Source organism: Pseudophryne corroboree, chromosome 6 (genome assembly GCF_028390025.1).
Source record: "Pseudophryne corroboree isolate aPseCor3 chromosome 6, aPseCor3.hap2, whole genome shotgun sequence".
Classification (NCBI taxonomy): domain Eukaryota; kingdom Metazoa; phylum Chordata; class Amphibia; order Anura; family Myobatrachidae; genus Pseudophryne; species Pseudophryne corroboree.
In genome coordinates this window covers 571,137,338-571,160,135 of record NC_086449.1, presented here as the reverse complement: position 1 = coordinate 571,160,135, position 22,798 = coordinate 571,137,338, and the positions used below count along the sequence as shown (strand labels likewise).

At 45.5% G+C, this 22,798-nt stretch overlaps 1 protein-coding gene across 1 annotated transcript in view; it reads right to left on the bottom strand.

Moving 5' to 3' along the window:
• Positions 1-16,069, bottom strand: part of LOC134932951 (sodium-coupled monocarboxylate transporter 1-like) — a 168,688-nt gene extending 152,619 nt beyond the window's left edge. The window contains exons 1-3 of the mRNA XM_063927828.1: positions 15,689-16,069; positions 14,137-14,202; positions 11,223-11,274 (exon numbers count right to left, since the gene is read on the bottom strand). Coding sequence (XP_063783898.1) covers positions 11,223-11,274; positions 14,137-14,202; positions 15,689-16,039 — 469 coding nt within the window. The 5' untranslated portion in view covers positions 16,040-16,069. The remainder of the gene's footprint in view (positions 1-11,222; positions 11,275-14,136; positions 14,203-15,688) is intronic.
• Between the last annotated feature and the right edge of the window lie 6,729 nt (positions 16,070-22,798).

Sequence of the window (22,798 nt, the reverse complement as noted above, 5' to 3'; positions counted from 1 at the left end):
TCTTTAACCACCGCTCACAAGTTCTATAAATCATCAGTATCTTTAGTCACCGTTCTCAAGTCATACAAATCATCAGCAACCATCGCTCACAAGTGTTTCAAATCATCAGAGTCTTTAACCACCGTTCACCAGTTCTTCAAATCATCAGTATCTTTAAAACCATCACTCACAAGTTCTTCAGTCACCATTATCTTGTACCAACACTCACAAGTACTTCTTTTCCTGGAATCTTTAACATTGCTCACAAGTTCTCCTATAGGCCTGGACATTCCCTCCATACGTTCCTTCTCTGCTATGTGACATTGTGTTGCTCCCTTCCTGCAATAAAGTTGTTTAATATTTTCACCAAGCTTTACTGTCAGAGTCCTGTATGAGGAAGACCTATATCAAGCCATCCCTGTTCCGACCCAACTGTGGTTCCTCTCCCCTGCCATCGGGAGAACCCCCGAGTTCACAACATCCCCAACCTAGGTCAGTGACAGTATACTCAGGCCTCATGGACCCGGGGGATCGGAGCCCAGAGGCAAGTACCATCCAGGACTTGATTTCTCGAGTACAAAGTCAGGAAGCAGCACAGGGCCAGGTGATGCATTATCTCCAGGAATTATCTGGCCGGCTGGATCAAATTCAGACTTCTCTGGCTACAGTAGTACCGGCCCTAGCTCCAGTACCCGCTCCAGTGGTTGTCTCTAGTAATATTCCATCCTCCTCTGGAACCAGGTCACGCCTTCAGCTCCCTACTCCTTCTCGCTATAATGGGAATCCAAAGAATTGCCGTGGTTTTCTTAATCAGTGCGAGGTACATTTTGAACTTCTTTCACATAACTGCCCTACTGATCGGTCCAAGGTGGCATACATTATTTCTTTGCTCGAGGGTTCAGCGTTGGATTGGGTGTCTCCGTTATGGGAGCGATCTGATCCATTGGTTTCTAGTTACACCAATTTCATTACGTCATTCCGGAGGATCTTTGATGAGCCCGGCAGGACGACCGAAGTCTGCAGACTTGCTTCGTGTCCGACAAGGCTCTCGTTCAGTGGGACAGTATGTGATTAATTTTCAGACCATAGCCTCAGAACTGCGCTGGAATAATGATGCCCTTCGGGCTGCCTTTTGGAACGGGCTCTCCGATCGTCTAAAGGACGAGTTGGTCACTAGAGATTTGCCGGATTCTTTAGAACAGTTGATCTCGCTCTGTGTAAAGGTGGATCTTCGCATGCAGGAATGAGGTGGTGAACGTAGTCGGTCATATCGATCAAGGGTCCGATCTCTTCCGTCTAAGCAAACGGTTATTCCAAGTCCTGATGAACCTATGCAGATTAATCGATCTCGGCTGTCCCCAGAAGAACGTCAGCGTCGTCGTGAGGGTAGACTCTGCCTCTACTGTGGAGCCGCGGATCACTTTCTCAAGTTTTGCATGTCTCGCCCGGGAAACGGGCAGTCCTAGCTTGTTCCGGAGGAGTCGAGCTAGGGGTTTCTTCTAAACCTTCTCCGCCAGTGGACTGTTTACTCTCCGTGTCTCTGTTCTCCGAGTCAATAGCCAAACCCGTTAAGGCTCTGCTGGACTCAGGGGCTGCAGGGAATTTTATTTCCCTTTCCTGTGCCCAGGATCTGGGTTTACAGCTACGGTCGGTCGAGCGACCTATTACGTTGACTGCTATCAATGGTACCCAAATTTCTAACGGTTTGATTTCAAGTTGCACAGTACCAATCAAACTGCAAGTGGTAGCTCTGCATCAAAAACACCTGGAGTTCCTAGTGATTCGTGAGATGCCCCACGATCTGGTTCTTGGCCTTCCTTGGCTTAAACTTCACAACCCTCACGTCGACTGGAGTTAGACACAAATAACATCTTGGATTTCTTTTTGTCATTCAAATTGTCTCACCCCTGTCTATCCGCTTCGTGAATCTTCCAAGTCAGATGAAGGGCTCATTCCGGAGGCCTATCGGGAGTTTTCTGACGTGTTCTCGGAGCAAGCAGCCGATCAGCTACCACCGCATAGACCCTGGGACTGCCCCATTGAGCTCATTCCGGGGAAAATACCACCTCGGGGTCGCACTTATCCCTTATCACTGCCCGAGACCCAAGCTATGTCGGACTATATCAAGGCTAATCTGCAGAAAGGATTCATCCGCCCCTCCACCTCCCCGGCGGGGCGGGTTTCTTTTTTGTGAAGAAGGACGGAGGGCTGAGACCATGTATTGACTATCGTGGTCTAAATGATGTCACCATTAAGAATAAGTATCCTTTGCCGCTCATTACGGAGCTTTTTGATAGAGTTCGCGGAGCTCGAGTTTTCACCAATCTTGATTTAAGGGGAGCTTATAATTTGATACGTATCCGACAGGGGGACGAATGGAAGACGGCCTTCAATACCAGGGACGGGCATTACGAGTATCTGGTAATGCCGTTTGGCCTCAGCAATGCCCCTGCCGTCTTCCAGGGATTCATTAACGAAGTCTTTCGAGATATGCTATACCTAAGTGTAGTGGTATATTTGGATGACATTCTGATATTTTCTAAAAATCTCACAGAGCACAGAATACAGGTCAAAGAGGTACTTCTTCGATTGCGAGAGAATCATCTTTATGGCAAGCTTTCCAAATGTACTTTTGAGGTTCCTTCTATTCCATTTCTTGGTTACATCATTTCGGGCACGGAGCTTCGTATGGATCCAGAGAAATTCACTGCCATCCGGGACTGGACTCAGCCTTTTTCCTTGAAAGCGGTACAACGATTTCTGGGTTTTGCAAATTACTACTGGAAATTCATAAAGGGATTCTCTACCATCGTGGCACCTATTACTGCCCTAACCAAGAAGGGTTCTGACCCAAGTCATTGGTCCTCCGAAGCTGTAGCAGCATTCGCTCAGTTAAAGGCAGCCTTTATGTCCGCTCCAGTACTTCAACAACCAAATTTTTCAAAACCATTCTTTTTGGAGTTTGATGCTCAGGTAGGCATAGGTGCCGTGCTTTCGCAGTACGCTCCAGATGGGAAGTTACATCCATGTGGTTTCCATTCTCGCAAATTCTCTCCTGCGGAACAGAATTACACTATTGGAGACAAGGATCTTTTGGCAATAAAATCTGCCTTGGAGGAATGGAGATATCTTTTGGAAGGTGCTAAACACCTAATTACAATTTTCACTGATCATAAGAATTTGCTGTACCTCAGGACGGCCCAGTGCTTGAATCCCCGTCAAGCTAGATGGGCGCTCTTCTTTTCTCGGTTTTCGTTGGTTATTAAGTACCGGGCTGGGACTTTTAACACCGAGGCTGATGCTTTATCCCGTTCCTTAACAGCTTCGGATGAGGAGAATTCTGTTGAGAAGGCTTTGATTCTCAGTCCAGTTTCTATGTCAGCGGCTCCCACCGCTCTGGGTCCTCCTCCTGGGAGAATGTCTGTGCCAGCTAAATTTCGACCAAGGTTGTTGCAGTGGGCTCATATTTCCAAGTTTTCCGGTCATCCTGGAGTTCAAAAGATGTGGGAGTTTCTACGAAGGTCTTACTGGTGGGACACTATGAAGAAGGATATTCAAGATTATGTCAACTCATGTCCTCAGTGTGCTCAGCACAAAGTTCTTCGTTTGCCTCCTGCGGGGTTGTTACATCCACTGTCCATTCCTCAGAGGCCTTGGACCCATATCTCTATGGACTTTGTCACCGAATTGCCCCTCTCCAAGGGTCACAATACTGTCTGGGTAATTATCGACCGTTTCTCTAAGATGGCACATTTTGTACCTTTGACTGGGTTACCATCAGCTCCCAACTTGGCTTAGTTATTTATCCGAGAACATTTCCGCCTGCACGGCTTACCTCAGGAAATCATCTCTGACCGGGGGGTACAATTCACTGCAAGATTCTGTAGAGCTCTCTGTACGGCCTTACAAATAAAACTCAAGTTTTCATCCGCTTACCATCCACAAACCAATGGGCAAACTGAACGCGTCAATCAAGATTTAGAGACTTTTCTCCGTGTTTATCTTTCTCCCTCGCAAGATAATTGGGCGGAACTGTTGCCATGGGCCGAGTTTGCCCATAATCATCTGTACCACTCTTCGACTGGTGAGTCCCCATTTTTCATTAATTATGGGTTCCATCCTCAAGTTCCTGAATTATCCATTTGTCCTCCGGAGGATGTTCCTGCTGCAGCCTCTACTCTTCGGCACTTCAGCCAATTTGGAGTCGACTTCATGCTAATCTCAAGAGAGTTTCTGGCCGCTAAAAGTTCTTTGCGGATAGGAAGCGACGAGCAGCTCCCCAATACAAAGTTGGTGACAGGGTATGGCTTTCCACCCGCAACCTCCAGTTGAGGGTGCCCACTATGAAGTTTGCCCCAAAGTTTATTGGTCCTTACCACGTGTTACAAGTCCTGAACCCAGTTGTCTGCAAATTGGGATTACCTTCCCACCTCCGGATACTAAACTCCTTTCATGTCTCTCTCCTTCGCCCCCTCATTTTAAACCGGTTCCATTCAAAGTCCCCAAGGCCAACCTTTGCAGAGTCTGAAGCTGGAACGGACTTTGAAATCAAAGCTATTCTTGACTCTCGTTATCTTCACAAGAATCTACAGTATTTGGTGGAGTGGAAAGGTTTTGGCCCCGAGGAGAGGAGCTAGGTCAAGGCTACTGAAGTTATGGATCCCCGACTGGTGCGGATTTTCCATTCCAGACATCCAACAAAACCTGGAAAGTGTCCGGGGGCCACTCCTGGAGGAGGGGGTACTGTCACACGCCATAGGCGGCGTTCAGCGCGCTTACCCCTGCGTGCCTGCTGGTCTGTGTTGCGGCCTCCGCCTTCGATGGTCCACGGGCTCCGGCGCCTGGCTGGCGCGGCTCCCGGCGGTTCCCCGGGGCAGGGGCGCCGCCATGACACCTGGCATCTCGTGGGCGGGGAGCAGGTGACATCATCAGACTGTTCCGCTAATCCCGCGGAGGCGGGAGATTCAAAGGCAGACGCCGGGCAGCGCCTCGGCGCCTGAGTATCGTCTTTTCCCCTGAAGTGGATGCCAGTGCTCTTGTTCCCGGCGAGTCTCTCTGCAGTCGTACCCTAGTGTCTGCGGCGCTTCCAGGTGCCAGTTGCTGCACAGTTCCAGCGTATACAGCGGCTGGTGTGTTCCTCTGCAATCCAGTCACCAGTGCTTCTTGGAGTCAGCGTGGGCTGCGTTCTAAACGCCGCTTTCAAGTTCTACAAGTCTTCAGTGTCTTTAAACACCGCTCTCAAGTTCTACAAGTCTTTAGTGTCTTTAAACACCGCTCTCAAGTTCTACAAGTCTTCAGTGTCTTTAAACACCGCTCTCAAGTTCTACAAGTCATCTGTGTCTTTAAACACCACTCTCAAGTTCTACAAGTCATCTGTGTCTTTAAACACCGTTCTCAAATTCTACAAGTCATCAGTGTCTTTAACCACCGTTCTCAAAGTTCTACAGTGTCTTTAATCACCACTCTCAAGTCATACAAATCACCAGTGTCTTTAACCACCGCTCACAAGTTCTATAAATCATCAGTATCTTTAGTCACCGTTCTCAAGTCATACAAATCATCAGCAACCATCGCTCACAAGTGTTTCAAATCATCAGAGTCTTTAACCACCGTTCACCAGTTCTTCAAATCATCAGTATCTTTAAAACCATCACTCACAAGTTCTTCAGTCATTATTATCTTGTACCAACACTCACAAGTACTTCTTTTCCTGGAATCTTTAACATTGCTCACAAGTTCTCCTATAGGCCTGGACATTCCCTCCATACGTTCCTTCTCTGCTATGTGACATTGTGTTGCTCCCTTCCTGCAATAAAGTTTTTTAATATTTTCACCAAGCTTTACTGTCAGAGTCCTGTATGAGGAAGACCTATATCAAGCCATCCCTGTTCCGACCCAACTGTGGTTCCTCTCCCCTGCCATCGGGAGAGCCCCCGAGTTCACAACATCCCCAACCTAGGTCAGTGACAGCCCCATTATTAATCCTGCTCTGGGAACACACAGCAGCCAAAGGGCAGAGCCTCCCAGTGGATGTAACCTGTGTGGGAGGGCGTTTCTCACCCAATCAACTGTGGACTGGGTGTGACAGACCTGCTGCTAACCCAATGAGAGCTCCTAGCCACGCCCAGCATTATCCACACAGTCACAGAGTGACAGATCTTGGCTATCATAGAGAAAGAAAAAAAAAATATATACATATATATATATATATATATATATATATATACAGTGGCGTAAGTTTGTCCCAGTTGCCCGGAGGCAAGAAAAATATTGGTGTGTCCCCCCCCCCCCCCCCCGCCCCCAATATATCATCCGTGAGCCAATAAAATGCCATTTTGAGATCCGAGTAAAACCGAACCCGCTCATCTCTAATTCTAACTATATGAAGCTACTACAAAACCCGTTGCAACTAGGCAGATCTATGTAGGGGTCCAACCACACACTACATAGATCTGCTCAGTCACTCACGATGCTGATTATTTCTCTGACAATTAATTTGCTAGTGCCATATCCAGGATTAGAACCCACAAGCTTTTACACTTGAAGCATGCACCTTACTGATGGAGATATCTGCTCTTGCATAGGAAGTATGAGAATTCTAACTATATGAAGTTACTTATAATTGTCAGAGAAATAACTTCATATAGTTAGAATTCTCATGTTTCCTTTATAGGAGCAAATAGCTTCATCAGTAAGGTGTCTGCTTCCAGTGTATCTATAATAAAGAGGATGTGATTTGTAAGGTGCAGTGACTAGTGGGGAAGTCGGCTACGGAAAAGATACCGGCTGCTGTCAATTAACTTAATTGATTAATGTCGCTGAACACACAGAACAGGAGGAGAGGTGCGCCCCTTCAAAGCAGGAGCCCGGCGGCAGGTGACTCCGTTGCCTCCCAGAGTTCTGCCTCTGTATATATATATATATATATATGTATAAAAAATATACCCTCTACCAGAGGCATCACCCGGTGCAGCAGGCTCGACATGGGGCGTGGCTTAGTGGATGGGGGAGTGGCTTAGAGGGACGGGGGGGTGGACAGTCTTCCCGGCCCCCGTTTTTGTCACTTCGGGGGTACGGCAGATACGGGCTGCACACAGAGGATGCCTTATTTGCAATGCCGACTTCTACACGGTGACAGGAGCCGGGGTGCTGCACATAATATTACATTGCAGCACCCGGCCGGAGCCGGCGACAGGGGTAGTCAAAGGGTACACCTGTACCGGGCCTCAAGGATCAGAGGGGCCCCAAGTGTATGCCACTTAGTGTCTGGCAAGGAATCATCATGGCGTTATTGGGGAGAGACAGACTGTGGTGTGTGTGGGGGTGGAAGGAGAGATATACATATTTATATATCTGTAATCTGTATACTGTAGATAAATAAATATATATATATATTTATTTAATAATAGATAATTACTGTATATAGCACAGCAAATTCCGTTGCTCCGAGGGGGCCCCAGAGATATCACTGTACCGGGCCCCAAGATGTCTGTTACCAGCCCTGCACCCTGCTCCTGTCACTGAGCAGGAGCTGGCACTTTGGTGTCACCCATCGGCAGGTGACACCTGGATGCGGCCCGCACCCCCCTTGTGAAACCACTGCCTATACTTACTAAAATTGTACGGCCCCAGGCCTCTCATTAGACAAACCACAGTGATGACAATAATTATGCTACAGCCAGAAAGTGGACTCATTAATGACATATAAAAATACTTATATTAACATATCACAATTAGGTTCACACCCCAAAGAATTTTGAGTGTGCTGTCAACAGCAGCTGGTATTAGGGCAGGTCAGATCCCCAAAGTAAAGACTAATATTAGTACAGCAGCAGCTCCTGTCCTTCTCCCGCTCCCCTGCCGGGGTGACAGGAGCAGCCCCAGCCGGCAGTGATGGTGACAGAAGTAGGTGGACACTGTGGCCAGTGTCCGCCTACTTATCGTTCAGTTGGGGGGAAAGTTCCCCCACACCTGAACGATCAGTTGGGAAAAATCAAACAGGTTTGATTTACCCAACAAGTTGGACCGACCGTTTTTAGGCGTTTTTCAGCGTGTGGGAGCAAACGGCTGATTATCGTTTGCTCCCACACACTGCCCAACTATCGTTCAAACCAGCCAACTAGTTGGCTGGTTGGAGCAAGATCGTCTTGATGTATGGCTAGCATAAGCAATAAAAGGAAAGGTATATACCAGAGCTGGCTTTCACAATAACACTTAAGGACGGTTTGTGATTAAGTAAATGATACAATTTATTACACTAAAACAGGGATGGCTGGACTTTTAGGACCTGCAGCCTTGATGAAGGGAGGTATCCCGAAACGCGTCGGCACTGTATGACAAGCAAATCACAGGAAGCTTTACCAGACAGACGAAGCGTTGTGGACGTTGGAGTACTGGTTCCGGAGCCGTTATCTCCCCTGGGCAACATCTTATGTGCACTCACTTCATCCATTCTGGTAAACCTCCACCTTTACTTGACTCCTGGACTTATAATATTATCAATATCAAGCAGTCAACATGAATTTTAAGGCTAACTTTTAAACACCTGTATTATTCTGCTCTCTGGTAATTTTCCATTCATTACCAAAAATTTGGAGCCTATATCATTATTATTATTTTTTACCTTATCCGTCATTGTTTCTGTATTAAAACCTTCTATTTTAAACGTATTACACTATATATGTTCATTTTTCTCCCACATATGGATCAATGTGATATGAATATGCGGTAAAACCCACGCCTAGAAGCTCTATAAGGGAAGTACTATTCTACATTTTTTTTCACCAATTAGCGCACACCATCTGGTCTAAACTTTTTTCTGCCACTTACACACTTGGCCACGGGGTTAGCCTATCTGACCAGCAGGTTGCAGCTCATATTGGTTTGGCGCCACGACCCTTCTCTACCCTATACTCTATCTTTTAGGACCTGGGATCTACTCTTTGTTCACTGACTTACCGGTGATCTACCGACGTCAAATAACAACACCAATAGTGATGCACACATTTAAAAATAGCATTAATAATGATGCCATAAAATAACAACACCAATACCATACCTCCCAACTGTCCCGATTTTCGCGGGACAGTCCCGTTTTTTGGGGACTGTCCCGCTGTCCCACCCGCGGGCTGCAGTGTCCCGCGGTGGGGGTGGGGGGGGGGGCCAGTTGGGTGGCTCTGTCTCTCGCTGCCCTGCTTAGCAGAGCAGCGGTGAATAGACGCTGTGCACATGCGCACAGCGTCTATTCATTGGAGACAGAGGGAGAGGGGGCATGCCAGCAGCTCACAGAGCGCTGGGCATGCCCCTTCAGTGACGAAAACGGGGCGTGGCTCGCGATCGTGGGTCCTCCGCGAAGCCACGCCCCCTTTGTAGGCCACACCCCATTTTCAGAGCGAAGCCGCGCGTGTGTCCCTCTTTACAGAAGGGAAAAGTTGGGAGGTATGCAATACTCACGCGCACATTTAAAAATAGCATTAGTAATGACAACATTAAATAACAGCACCAATAGCAGTGTTCACATTACAAAAAATACATTAATATTAATAAATATAATCTTGTCATGATTGTGTGCAGAACAGCCCCTGTGTAATTACCCTCCCCCTCCCTGTGCAGAATATCCCCTCCTCACTCCCATTGCAGAACAGCTGTGTAACATACAGTACCCCCTATGTGCAGATGCCACCCCTGTGCAGACTCCCCTCCCCCTCCCAGTGCATAACAGACCCCTGTGAAGAACTGACGCTGGTCGGCTTCAGAGTCTACCCGCTGGCTGGCTTGCTTTAGACTCAGGCTCCCTGCTGGCAGACCCCCGCTGTCACGCTGTGCCTGCTCCTGAGTCACGCTTCCTGCCGCCGCTGACTGGAACCAACTGGATCCAACAAATGCACAGGCTCCTCACATGGCGGGTGGCGGGTGGCGGCTGACGGCACGCACACTTGCAAATGCATTACTGGGAACGCTCCAAGCCGGAAATGGTCTCGATCTACCTGCGGGAGCTCCACAAGCTACCAGTGGATCGCGATCAACGCTTTGGCCACCCTGCACTAAAACATCTTTAAAAACACATATATATATATATATATATATATATATATGCATGTATATGTGTGTGTGTGTGTGTGTATATATATATATATATATATATATATATATATATAAAATAAAGAGAGGATCCTAGCCAGGGTTTGAATAATACTGATATAGGAGTTTGGACAATGCAATTCAAATTTGTATGCATTCATTTCTACCTCATTGAGAACACTGTGGAATTTTTATTAAGATCTATATATGTGTTTTTAAAGATGTTTTAGTGTAATAAATTGTACAATTTACTTCATCACAAACCATCCTTAAGTGTTATTGTGTAAGCCAGTTCTGGTATATACCTTTCTTTTATCACAACCCAAAGAGCAGCCTCATGATCCATTTCTGTAAGAACTCTTTTTGTGTTGTTGTTTTTTACTGCGCTTCGTTATGTGCAGGGTTTGTAAACATGAGTCAAGGCGTAGGCTTGTTCTCTCCTATATTAACTTTTTCATTTTTCTCTCTGTGAGCTGCACATTGACTTTTTTCAAGCAGCCATATACTGTAACTCAGGATACTGTGGAAAATATGAGAGGTACGTTTAATTTTAAGATCGCAAATTTGATTTTTTAAACACTAGCTTCCTTGTTATGATTTATGCTGATATTGTTTAGTACTATGGGCCTAATTCGTGTTTGTAAAGAATTGCACAGCCGCAAGGAAGCAACTGTGCAATTCCGCGTAATTAAAATGTAAATGCAGCAGGAGGCGTCTTAGAAGATAGATGTCTTCTACATGCTTTTGTGAGATCCGAGTGCTGCGCCTTAGGCCTTAATAAGATGACCATTGTGACAATTGGTTGTTGATTCGCAATGATTTCAGGCATCGGTCAGCCTGTGTGAGCTGAAGCTTACTCAGGCTAGCTGTCGGACCCGGGAGATTTCAGCACTTAAAATTGCTCATGAGAATATTTTACAAAAGTCCAAGTACCCCATACTGAAACAGTTGGAAAAAGCCATTATCCTTAACTAAACCGATACTAAAATACAACCACCATTCTGTGCTAATTTATTCTTCACTAAAATACACTAAACCCAAACTCCAGCCATCATTGTCTAGATATGTAAACCCTAACTTCCGTCTCAGAGTGTGTTTTTCATGTGCCAGGAGAAATCATTCAGCCCTAATCCAATTATTTCGTTTTATATTGATTTACAAACCTTGATTCAGTGCCAGGGCAGGTGCATAGATCACAATGCCAGTATACAAAACCTGGAAAATCAAACATAATTGTAAGTTATATATATTTTTCTGATCAGTGTTGGATTATAATAACTATGGGGTGGTAGTACATGGTCCAGAGCTGCAGAAAGCCTACTAAAAAAAACCATGTCATTTTCATTGATCTTTCTCTGCTAAGACAGTGTTTTCCAGCTATCTCGGCACTCCACGCACTGACTGACACGGATGACACATTTTTTGCATGACACACCAATATTAAAATATGCGGCTCAAGACTTTTGCCCCAATTCGAGGACGATTATCCACGTCAGTCCTGTGCATGCCAGTGGCTTGTGCATGTGGTGGTATCAGAGCCGGCCCTAACCAATATGATGCCCTAGGCAAGATTTTGGTTGGGGCCCCCTAGCACCGCCACTAGTTCCGCCTCTGACCCTGCACCCCTTTCCCGGCACCGACACCCCTCGCCCATAGCAGCCCTCATTTTGGTGCTCCTACCTCCTACATTTTAAATAGAAATAGTGCACACATTTGGCGCGTAGCCCAAAAAGGGGCATGTTCTTGCTGGGAAGGGGTATGGCCACACAATAGTACCCCTAATTCAAATTATGTCACACAGTACTGCAACTTTATTGACATTATATCATGCCGTAAAGCCCCTTATTCACGTTACATCATAAAGTAGAACCACTTTACCTTATATATGTTACTCCTCGCAGTAGTGCTCCTTATTCACATTACATCACACTGAATTGCTCCTTATTCACATTAGACCACACCATATTGCTCTTTATTCACATTAGACCACACCGTAGTGCCCTTTCTATACATTACGCAAAACAGTAGAGCACCTTGTACACATAATGCCACACATTAGTAATGCCTTTACACACATAATACCACACAGTAACTACCCTTACACATATGACACACATTATTAATGTCCTTATACACAGTAATGCCCCTTAAACATTATGCCAACCTTTATTAATGCCCTTATACACATAATGCCCCTTACACATATGCTGCACATTATTAATGCCTTTATGCACATAATGACAAACATAATGTCCCTTACACATATGCCACACATTATTAAGGCGATTGTACACATGACACACATAATGTCCCTTACACATATGCCACACATTATTAAGGCATTTATACACATGACACACATAATGCCCCTTACACATATGCTGAACATTATTAATGCAAATATACACATAATGACGCACATAATGCCACTTACACATATGCCGAACACTGTTGCACAACCAAACCACCCGCACACAGCACTCACACGGTTGCTAACACTGTGACCTCTGCCTCTGCTTGGATACAGATGTGGCCTCATACATCTTGCCTCTATATGCCATTCAGCAGGAGAGGCCTGGCGTGAGTCAGCTGGCAGCTGTGCTAACGTCGGATGCCTTTTTTGCAGAAAATGCATCTTATTTGCATTGCTATGTGACTAGAACTATGTGACTAGGACACTTTCGTATCTGCATACGAAATGCTACGTTACAGTGATTTCCAGGAATGCACTATAACGTAGCAGTTCATATGCAGATACAGCTGCAGTCACACTCATAATAAAGGCATGCTGTATATCATTTTAAACAGGAGAAGCTCCTTGTGCCCCTAGGCAGTCCAAATGCCCTAGGCATTTGCCTAGTTTGCCTATGCCTAGGGCCGGCTTTGTGTGGTATTAAAGGGGTGTTTTTATTAGAGGGTAAGGGACTGGGGTCCCAGTATTTCAGAATGCCCCCCAAGGGACATGGCATACTTTGTGACGTTTGACTAAAACATTAGTTAGAACTAAAAGATGAATCATGATTAATTAGATGTATGTTTGATGATCAAAACTACTTGGTTTATTTACATAAAACTATAGTTCACATTTATTTCTAAAAGCGTGTCTTCACCTTATTTCAAAAATGTCACCCTTCTGATAACAAATTCTTGGAGCACATGCACTCTGGTATTGTGATACAGGTTAGCACTATACACGAATTGGTGATTACTGTTTTAAGATGTTTTGTATACTGTATAACTGGAATTTATTTGTGAAAAAAAAAAAAGGATACCAAACTAGTGTTAGCAAGTCAAGAAGTTGAGAGACGGCAAAGTGTACAACAAAACATGAAGATGGTGATCTATCCCGATTTAAATATATTACAGACAAAACACTTTTGTTGCAGTGTTTAGATATGTTACGCAATTAGTACTTTTTCCTGTGAGATGTTGTAGAAAAAAACACAACTACAGCAATTACTGACCTTCCTTCTCATTCATTTAAACGTTTCCTTTTTTTTTTTTTATATTCTGCATGTTTGACTTCAATTTAGTTATTATAAACCTAATGAAAGTAAGGGAACGTTGGCATACTCATGTTGAAAATTGCAGTAGTGAGAGCAAAGGGGTAGTTACACTGCATTGGGGGCATGACAAGATCATGAAGAGCATGCCTTGTGCTTCTGTACTGCTCTGATCTCCTTACCGTCTCCTAAAAGGGGTGGTCTTCGGTTTAACGTCTGTCGGGATCCCGGCGCACAATATACCGGCGCCGGAATCCCTTACCAACTGATGTACCGTTAGTAGAGGCATGAACACCTTCTCATAGAACTCTCATCAGCAGGGACAAAAGTCCTAATTCTTTTAAGTGTCTGTGTTATGTAGTTGGTCGTTGTAAACATATGAGTTTATGTGCTTTGTCATTTGTGCCTAGATTCAGCAGATGTTGTCCCATTCTCGCGTAGAAGCAGTGGTTACTGCCACCATGGGACAACTTAAGCGTCCCTTGTGTTCTATTAACACCAATTACACCAATACAAGCAACAGAATATATTTTTTATACTTTAGACAATGTCGAGAATATAATTTACTACTCACCATCTCTATGATAAAAATGACTGTTCCAAGTATCCGAACACATTTGTTAAAGCGAAGTTCTAAATACTATAAGAGAATTTGCATTAGTCACTGCGAATTAGAATAATAATAATAATAATAATAATTAAATCCCAGAGAAATAATAGGCCATATGCTGCATATTAAAGACAATTGACTGTAGATGGAATAGAGCAGTCCACAAATCTCGCCCAGCAGCGGATTAGTATGAATGTAGTCTGACAATAGTCTGCAGGAAAGTTCTGAATTTTACATTTTGGTTTTCTTTGTGTAAATTTCATAGAGTCCTAAATATATATTGTAATTGCACCATACTGAGCACTTATCTGACCAGACTCACATGTATCTAATAAATAATATGGTATTTGAGTACAGTTTTAACAAGGGAATGTTTGTCCCGTTATGGCTGGAAACTCCTTAGCCAGTTAAACTTCTTTCATTTTTTTGGTCAACAAAATGTTACCACATATTCAATTAATCCTTGATGCTCATACTGTTTGTGACTGTACTAATCTTTATCATCTTCAGAGTGCACATGGTGACATCTATTCAGTTTGTGGCATTAAGCTATGTACATAACAATGTTCCAACATTGGGGGTAATTCTGAGTTGATCGCAGCAGCAAGTTTGTTAGCAATTGGGCAAAACCATGTGCACTGCAGGGGGGGCAGATATCATTTGCAGAGAGAGTTAGATTTGGGTGGGTTATTTTGTTTCTGTGCAGGGTAAATACTGGCTGCTTTATTTTTACACTGCAATTTAGATTTCAGTTTGAATACACCCCACCCAAATCTAACTCTCTCTGCACGTTATATCTGCCCCCTCCTGCAGTGCACATGGTTTTGCCAAACTGCTAACAAAATTGCTGCTGCGATCAACTCAGAATTAGGCCCATTGTTCCAACCGGTCCGTTCCCTCCTCTCTTCATATTTCACTAATATTCTGCAACTGAGCCTTTGATTTGTTCTCTATTTCACTATCTATATATTTCCTCTGCCCTCCACACCTGTGCAACTGTTGGTTATGGGGTATATTCAATTGACTTTGGATCCTCTCTGATGGAGAGGATCCGAGACGTCCCTTTTCAATGTTGGCCGTTTCCGGCCAGCATTCCGACAATGCAGATACAACTTGATAACATGTCGATGTCTGCATCAGCGGTAAACTTTCTAAAACAGCCGTGTTTTTTACAAAAACATGTGGATCGGCGAGTAACTAGCCGATCCACTTGTTTTCCGACAGTGCTGGTTTTTTCGACAGTCAAAAAACTTCACTTTGATTGAATAGGTAGAATGCATATTTGACCTAAAAACTGGTGAAAAGTGACGTTTTTCCAACTGTCTGCAAAACCGGCACCAATTGAATATCCCCCTATGTCTTTTGCAACTCAATTCCATATTCTACTTGTAGGATGTATATTTTTCAGGATATTCAATAAATATAACAATGTAATTCACAGGACAATTAAGAGTAATAGTGTAACTAGTGTATAAAACCTATTACCATACAGTATAATAATACCATTATGACATACCTCATAAGTGCTTGCTATATTAAGTCTATAAAAAACAGGGAGGAAGATTTCTGCGCTAATAAGGACTACCAGTGCATAGGATATAGCAAAAATGCTATACATTGCCCCAAAGCGGTACACATCAGCTGGAGTTCCTAGGATAGTGACGGCTGACATAAAGCTGGCAGTGAGGGACATTGCCACTGGCACTGCTGTCATACTTCTTCCTCCCGTCAGGAATTCCTTGGATGTGGTCTTCCCTCGTCCTGCAAAGGCATAATAAAATCCAATGACTGCAGAGATTAGCAACACTGCAGCAAACACAACATAATCCCAGGGGGAAAATAAACCAATGCCTGTGGAAACAGCCATAGCTCTTGCAGGTGGACTTCTTATAGCACCGTATCCTAAATCTGTATGTTTTAACTGTACTGGAGAACAGGTTTATAAATCACAATAGACAGGGCAGGCTGGGTCACATCTCTGCTGGTGCCAACTGTGACGCAATAGCCAGAGGGAACTTGCCATCAAGTACTACCTATTAACTGAGGTGTAAAGCAAATTTGCATAAGGGAACAATGATTTCCATGCTCTAATATAAGCAAATCTTCTTTCTCACCTACTACTCCTACTTCTACTACCCCTACTTCTACTACCCCTACTTCTACTACTCCTACTTCTACTACCTGTACTTCTACTACTCCAACTTCTACGTAACTGTGGTCAGCCAAAACTCCGGAGAAACTGCCAGTTCTTGGGCTTAAAGTTAATTCTGGAAAATGTACTTAAATATTTTAAAGCGACACTAATGGGCTGGGCAGCCAAGATTACAGTGTACATGATTCAGCTATTGCGTAACCAAACGCACCTGCACTGCTTTGCTAGGTGTGGAAACACGTCAAACGCTGAATAGATAGTAGTAATTAGATTAGGAGTAGTACTGATCATTTAGATTAGTATCATATTTGCATTAATGTATGCTTTTAAAGTTATATATGTCATCTTTTTATTAATTGCTGTCTGACAATCTCATAGCTTCATATATGAGTAGCTGCATTTATTCAATTGTATATTTTTCATAAATAACCCCTTTGTATGTTTCTAAATACACTGATTAAAAATCAGAGCCAATTTGTCTTTACACGCCTCTAGTAATGTTCCAACCATTTTTAAAACGTCCCTGTATGCCTATTCATAATGGTTCAGAGACTCAATGCCCTTATATATGCCTCAGATCTCCCTCTTGCCCTTTACATTCCTCAAAGCACCATCATATCCCTCATGCTGTTAATGCTATAGTTTAGTCTGGGTAATTCCAATCCTCCCGACTCTGGACAACACTGTTGATTCCCAGACTGTCCAGAGGAATCCCGGACAGGTGGTAATCCTATCCCTCTGCTCTCCCTATGTCAGATACAATACCATTTTCCTGGCTCCCCCTGTGTTACATTCAATATTGTTTCCCTCAGCTCCCCCGTGCCACAATTACTGTTTCTTCAGCTTCCCTGTGTCACAATCATTACTGACCCATTAACTTCCCTGGTGTTACATACATTACTGTCCCCTCAACACCACCTGTGTTACATACATCATCGGCGGGATGTAATGCCGCCTGAGTCCGGCTAAACTCAGACGTTTTTGTAAAGGGGCAATCACTTACAAGGCAAAACCATGCTTTGTAAGTGATTGCGCCTTTAAAAAAAAGTCTGAGTTCGGCTGGCTTCCCACACAGCTGTTGGACTCGGGCGGCATTACATCCGCCGATCACCTCCTAACATCTAGTCCCCTTAAAGAAGGACTCTTCAGCGCGCGCGCCCAAAAAAGGTCAAGGGCTCAGAAAAAGGAGGCATGGCTTCATGGGAATGCCATCATCACTAGCCCAGCTCCCATTTTCATCACTGTGGGGGCCTGCCCAGTGCTATGTGAGCAGCTGTTCATTCCCCCTGTCCCTCTCTCACGGTGAATAGATGCTGTGCGCATATGCACAGCGTCTATTCACTAAGCACTGATGGCAGCAAGTGAGAGAGGGTCTCCCAACTGTCCCCCCACCGTGGGACACTGCAGGACAGTCCAAGAAAATTTGACTGTCCTGCAAAAATAGGAACAGTTGAGAGCTATGCATATATTACTGTCCCTTAAGCCTCTCCTGTCTTACATACTATATAAAACATAGGGGGGAATTCAATTGTTTGAAAAGTCAGTTGAGTGTCTGTTTTTTCCCTGTCTATTAGATAGGAAAAAACAGTCACCCAACTGACTTTTCAAACAATTGAATACCCCCCATAGAGGGCCAGATGCATCATCGCTTGGAAAGTGATAAAATGGAGAGTGAAAAAGTACCAGCCAATCAGCTCCTAACTGCCATTTTTCAAACACAGCCTGTGACATGGCAGTTAGGACCTGATTGGCTGGTACTTTTTCACTATCCATTTTATCACTTTCCAAGCAATGATGCATCTAGCCCTAAATGTGTTATATTATTCAAGCTTTGGGGGACATTTACTAAGCAGTGATAAGAGATGAAAAGTGAGCCAGTGGAGAAGTTGCCCCATCAACCAATCAGCAGATCTGTATAATTTTATAGTATTCAAATTATAGATGTTAGTTCAGTGCTGATTGGTTGTCATTGGCAACTTCTCACTGCTTAGTAAATGTCCCCCTTTATCTGTGTACGGAGCTGCTGTGATATGCAAAGAAGCTGGTGGGTTTTCATCAGTTGTCAGCTCCTCCATGTCACATTCATTGCTGTACCCTCAACTACACCTGTTTTACATACTGTACATTACTGTCCCCTCAGCTGTGTTGCATACATCATACTTCTCAACATTTTGAATTTTCATTTCGAGACCATGCGTGCTTGCCCAAAAAGGGAGAGTGACTGCATGGGAAGGGGCTAGGCCTCACTGCATGTCCAATTTTCATAATTTTGGGGGCGTGCCCAGCACTTCAGAGATGCTGGGATGTCCCCCAGAGACTGTCCATGCACTGTGAAGTGTTCACCCACTGCTCTGCACAGTGTGATAGTGCTCCTCCGCACGTGTGGGTGGGACAGTCTCTGAAAAGAGGCATTGTCCCATCCAAAGCAGGACAGTTGGGAGTTATGTATACAATACTGTTCTTTTAGCTGGGTGTAGTATGTTATGCCGGCGCCCAGCATACCGCCACCGGGATCCCGACCACCGGCATGCAGGCAGCGGGGTGAGCGCAAAAGAGGCCCTTGCGGGCACGATGTTGCGCTACGCGCCCCACACTATTTATTCTCCCTCCAGGCACACGACACCCCTGGAGGGAGAAAAGTTGTTGGTATGCCGGTTATCGGCATTCAGGCATCGGTATGGTGAGCGCAAGGATCCCGACAGGCGGCATATCAAATGCCTCCCCTTTCAGCACCCCATGGTACACACATTACTGTTCCCTCAGTGGTCATCACACCCTGTGTTACATACTGTACATTACTGTTTCCTCAGCTCCCCCTGTGTTACATGCATTACTGGCCCCTCAGCTGTCAGCTTCCCCTGTGTTACATACATGATTACTGTCCCTTCAGCAGTCAGCACTCCCTGTGTTGTATACATTACTGCCCCCTCAGTAGTCAACTCACCGTGTTACATACATTTCTGTCCCCTCAGCAGTCAGCTCCCTCTGTGTTGCATACATTACTGTTCCCTCAAAGGAAAGCACCCCCTGTGTTACATACATTACTGTCCCCACAGCTGTCAGCACCCCATGTGCTGCATACCCTAGTGTCCCCATAGCTGTCAGCACCCCCTGTGTTGCATACATTTCTGTCCCCTCAGTGGTCTGCTCCCTCTGTGTGGCATACATTAATATTCCCTAAGATGTTATCAACCCATGTGCTGCATACATTACTGTCCCCTCAGCTGCCAGCATCCTGTGTTGCATACATTACTGTCCCGTCAGCTGCCAGAACCCTGTGTTGCATACATTACTATCCCCTCAGCTGCCAGCACCCCCTGTGTTATATCATACTTGCCTACTCTCCCAGAATGGCCGGGAGGCTCCCAAAAATCGGGTGGCCCTCCCGGCCCCCAGAAGAACAGGCAAGTCTCCCAATTTTTAAGGTTTCCCCCTGTCCGGCCACCCACTCAGTGATCCTCCAATTTACCCTCACGGGCTCGTTTCGCTCGCCACGCTGCGGGCCCGGTATCTCGCTTTGCTTGCCACAGGTTACTATTCCAAATAGTTTTTGACGTGGAACCAGTGCATTATGGAAAGAAGCTACCATTCCCTCAGCAGTCATCACCCCATGTGTTGCATACATTACTATCCCATTAGCTGTCATCACCCCGTGTTACATACATTACTGTCCACTTAGCTGTCAGCATCCCTGGGTTGCATACATTACTGTCCTCTCAGCTGTCAGCATCCTGTGTTGCATACATTACTGTCCCCTCAGCACCCCCCTGTGTTACATGCATTACTGTCTCTTCAGTTCCCCGTGTTACGTACACACACATTACTGTTTCCTCAGCTGTCAACTCTCCCTGCGTAACACACATTACTGTTTCCTCAGCTGTCAACTCCCCCTGCGTAACACACATTACTGTCCCCTCAGCTGTAAGCACCCCATATTGCATACATTACTGTCTACTCAGCTGTCAGCACCCCCTGTGTTGCATACATTACTGTCTCCTCACCTGTCAGCAACCCATGTTGCATACATCACCATACCTCCCAACTGTCCCGAATACAGCAGGACAGTCCTGCTAATTGGAAACTGTCCCGCTGTCCCACCCGTGGGCCGTAGTGTCCCACAATTGGGGGGGGGGGGGGGGGGGACACAGTTGGGAGAGCCAGTGATCACCCTTGCTCTGCTCTGCAAAGCAGCTGGTGATCACTTAATAGGTGTCGTGCGCATGCGCACTGCATCTATCAGTGCAGGGAGTGGAGCCGGAGGCTGCCCAACCGCTCAGGGAGCGTTGGGCACCCCCCAAAAATGCAGAAAACGTCAGTGCTAGGTCCCTCCCCTCCATTTGATGCCCCGCCCCTCCACTCAAATACCCTACACCCTTTCCAGCTGCATCTTGCCCCAACCCCTAACAATCAAAAGTTGAGAGGTATGCATTACTGTCCCCTCAGCTGTCAGCACCCCCTATGTGGCATACAGTATTGATCTTTCCGCAGCTCAGTTCCCCTGTGAGCACTCAAAACAACAGCGTTGACTAAGCTTGAATAATATAACACATTTATTTAAAATAAAAAAAACACATATAAATAACAATTTAAAACTGATCACATAAACAAAATGTGTTATATGCAATAGAAGCTACCAGAAAGGGGATGCATTTAGCATCCCGGCTGTCAGGATGCCAAACATCACGTGACCGATGCCGGAATCCCGACACCACTCGGGAGACTACCATCGGAACACTGACAGTCGACATCCCAAAGGTAAGTATCAGAGTTCTAGTTAGGGCTAAGGCCCGGGAAGGAGTGGTGGTTAGGGTTAGGCACCAGGTGCGGGTTAGCCCTAGCCACCACCCCATTAGGGTTAGGGGAGGGGTAAAAATACTCCCCCCACCCCCCTGATGTCGGATCTCCATGGTCAGGAAGACGATGTGACCGCCGACATCTCGACCAGCGATATTTCATACTGAACCCCAAGAAAGAATGATCACTTCATGTGGGTGCTGGTGTTTAATATACACTCAAAATAAACAAATACATAGAGATCCCATTGTAATCCAAAAAGATGGCTGCATGTGTATAGGGTTAAATCTCTTTCATTTGCCAGATAGGAACAAAAGATATCTAGTCTAGGTAGACAATGTTTCATTTGTTAGTGTATGAGCTACAGAGGGTTAGACACTGGATTTCAGAATGATATTAGTATTGGCTCTGTAGTTGTTGGTTTATAACAGACATCAGGCCCGATTCAGAGATGTACTCTAATGCATTATGCATTATGGCTGCAGAAAGTGAGACGTCGGAGCCACTGTTACTATATATGGGATTGCAGACGCAGGCTGAGATACGACCCATAAATGCTGTCATTCCCTGTTACCTCCCAGAAATGGTCCCTGACCTACAATACCTTTGCGAGTAAATTCTCTTTGCGCCCACCATTACGATACCATCATGGCACATGCGCAGTGTGACTTGATGCAAGTGCAGTCAGCAGGTAATTGCTCAACCCAAAAAAACAGGTTTGTTTCCAACTTTGAATCATACTTGCAGACTTTTGCTGATTGTCAGGGACATAGTAGCAATCTCCCTGACTCCCTGAAAGTCTAGCAATCTCCCTGATTGCAGCTTACCCCCATTATGTAGCTGTTCTATTCCCGGCGGTCTGGTTTCCGGCACCGAGATGGTGCTCCTTGTCAGGATGTCGGCGGCGGCATTTTCGATCAGTGTCGGGATTCCGGCACCGGTATATCGACTGTCGGGATCCCAACCACCTGGATACTGACCGGATACTGACTGGACAGATGAGTCACAGAAAGGCAACCAGATAGGCGGGCAGTTGGGGAGCAGCAGAGAGGCCCCTGATTTCTGGACACCACCTGTTCTGAATTGTGAGGACGATCCCACACGGGTAGTAACTCTAACAGTGCCATTGCTTATTGCAATCATGTTGTGCTAATTATGCCTGCTTCCCAGAGGCGTAACTCACAAAGGCAATGGAGACGCCACGCCTGCCTCCGGTCTCCAATCCCTAAACGGGCACCTGCATATACTGCAGCAACTGCATGTACAGCAGCACCTGTGTGGTTCACAGCACGATCCAAGTGTGACTGCTACTCTTCCAATGGAGCTCTGCGGCACACCAGATGCTGCTTCAGAGTTAATTGGCACTGTCCCAGGAGCCCTGTTAATATACCTGCAATAGGGGACAGGACGGTTCCTGCATAGTGCTACTCAGCGCAGCAAGTGACGGTGGACCTGACCTGCTCTTGCACTGTGGGATGGGTCCTGCTAGTGAATGCAGATTCTGCATGCTGCAGACAGCTAAATCACAGCATGCAGATGTATCCACGCTCATCCATCCTCCGCCTTGCCACATGTGTGACTTATTTGGCGTGATGCATGCACATGCCACAATGTGCATGAGTCTAATTTGCACCCTCAACCATAGGCTTTCTATGGAGCTGATCATCACGGGTGAGACTA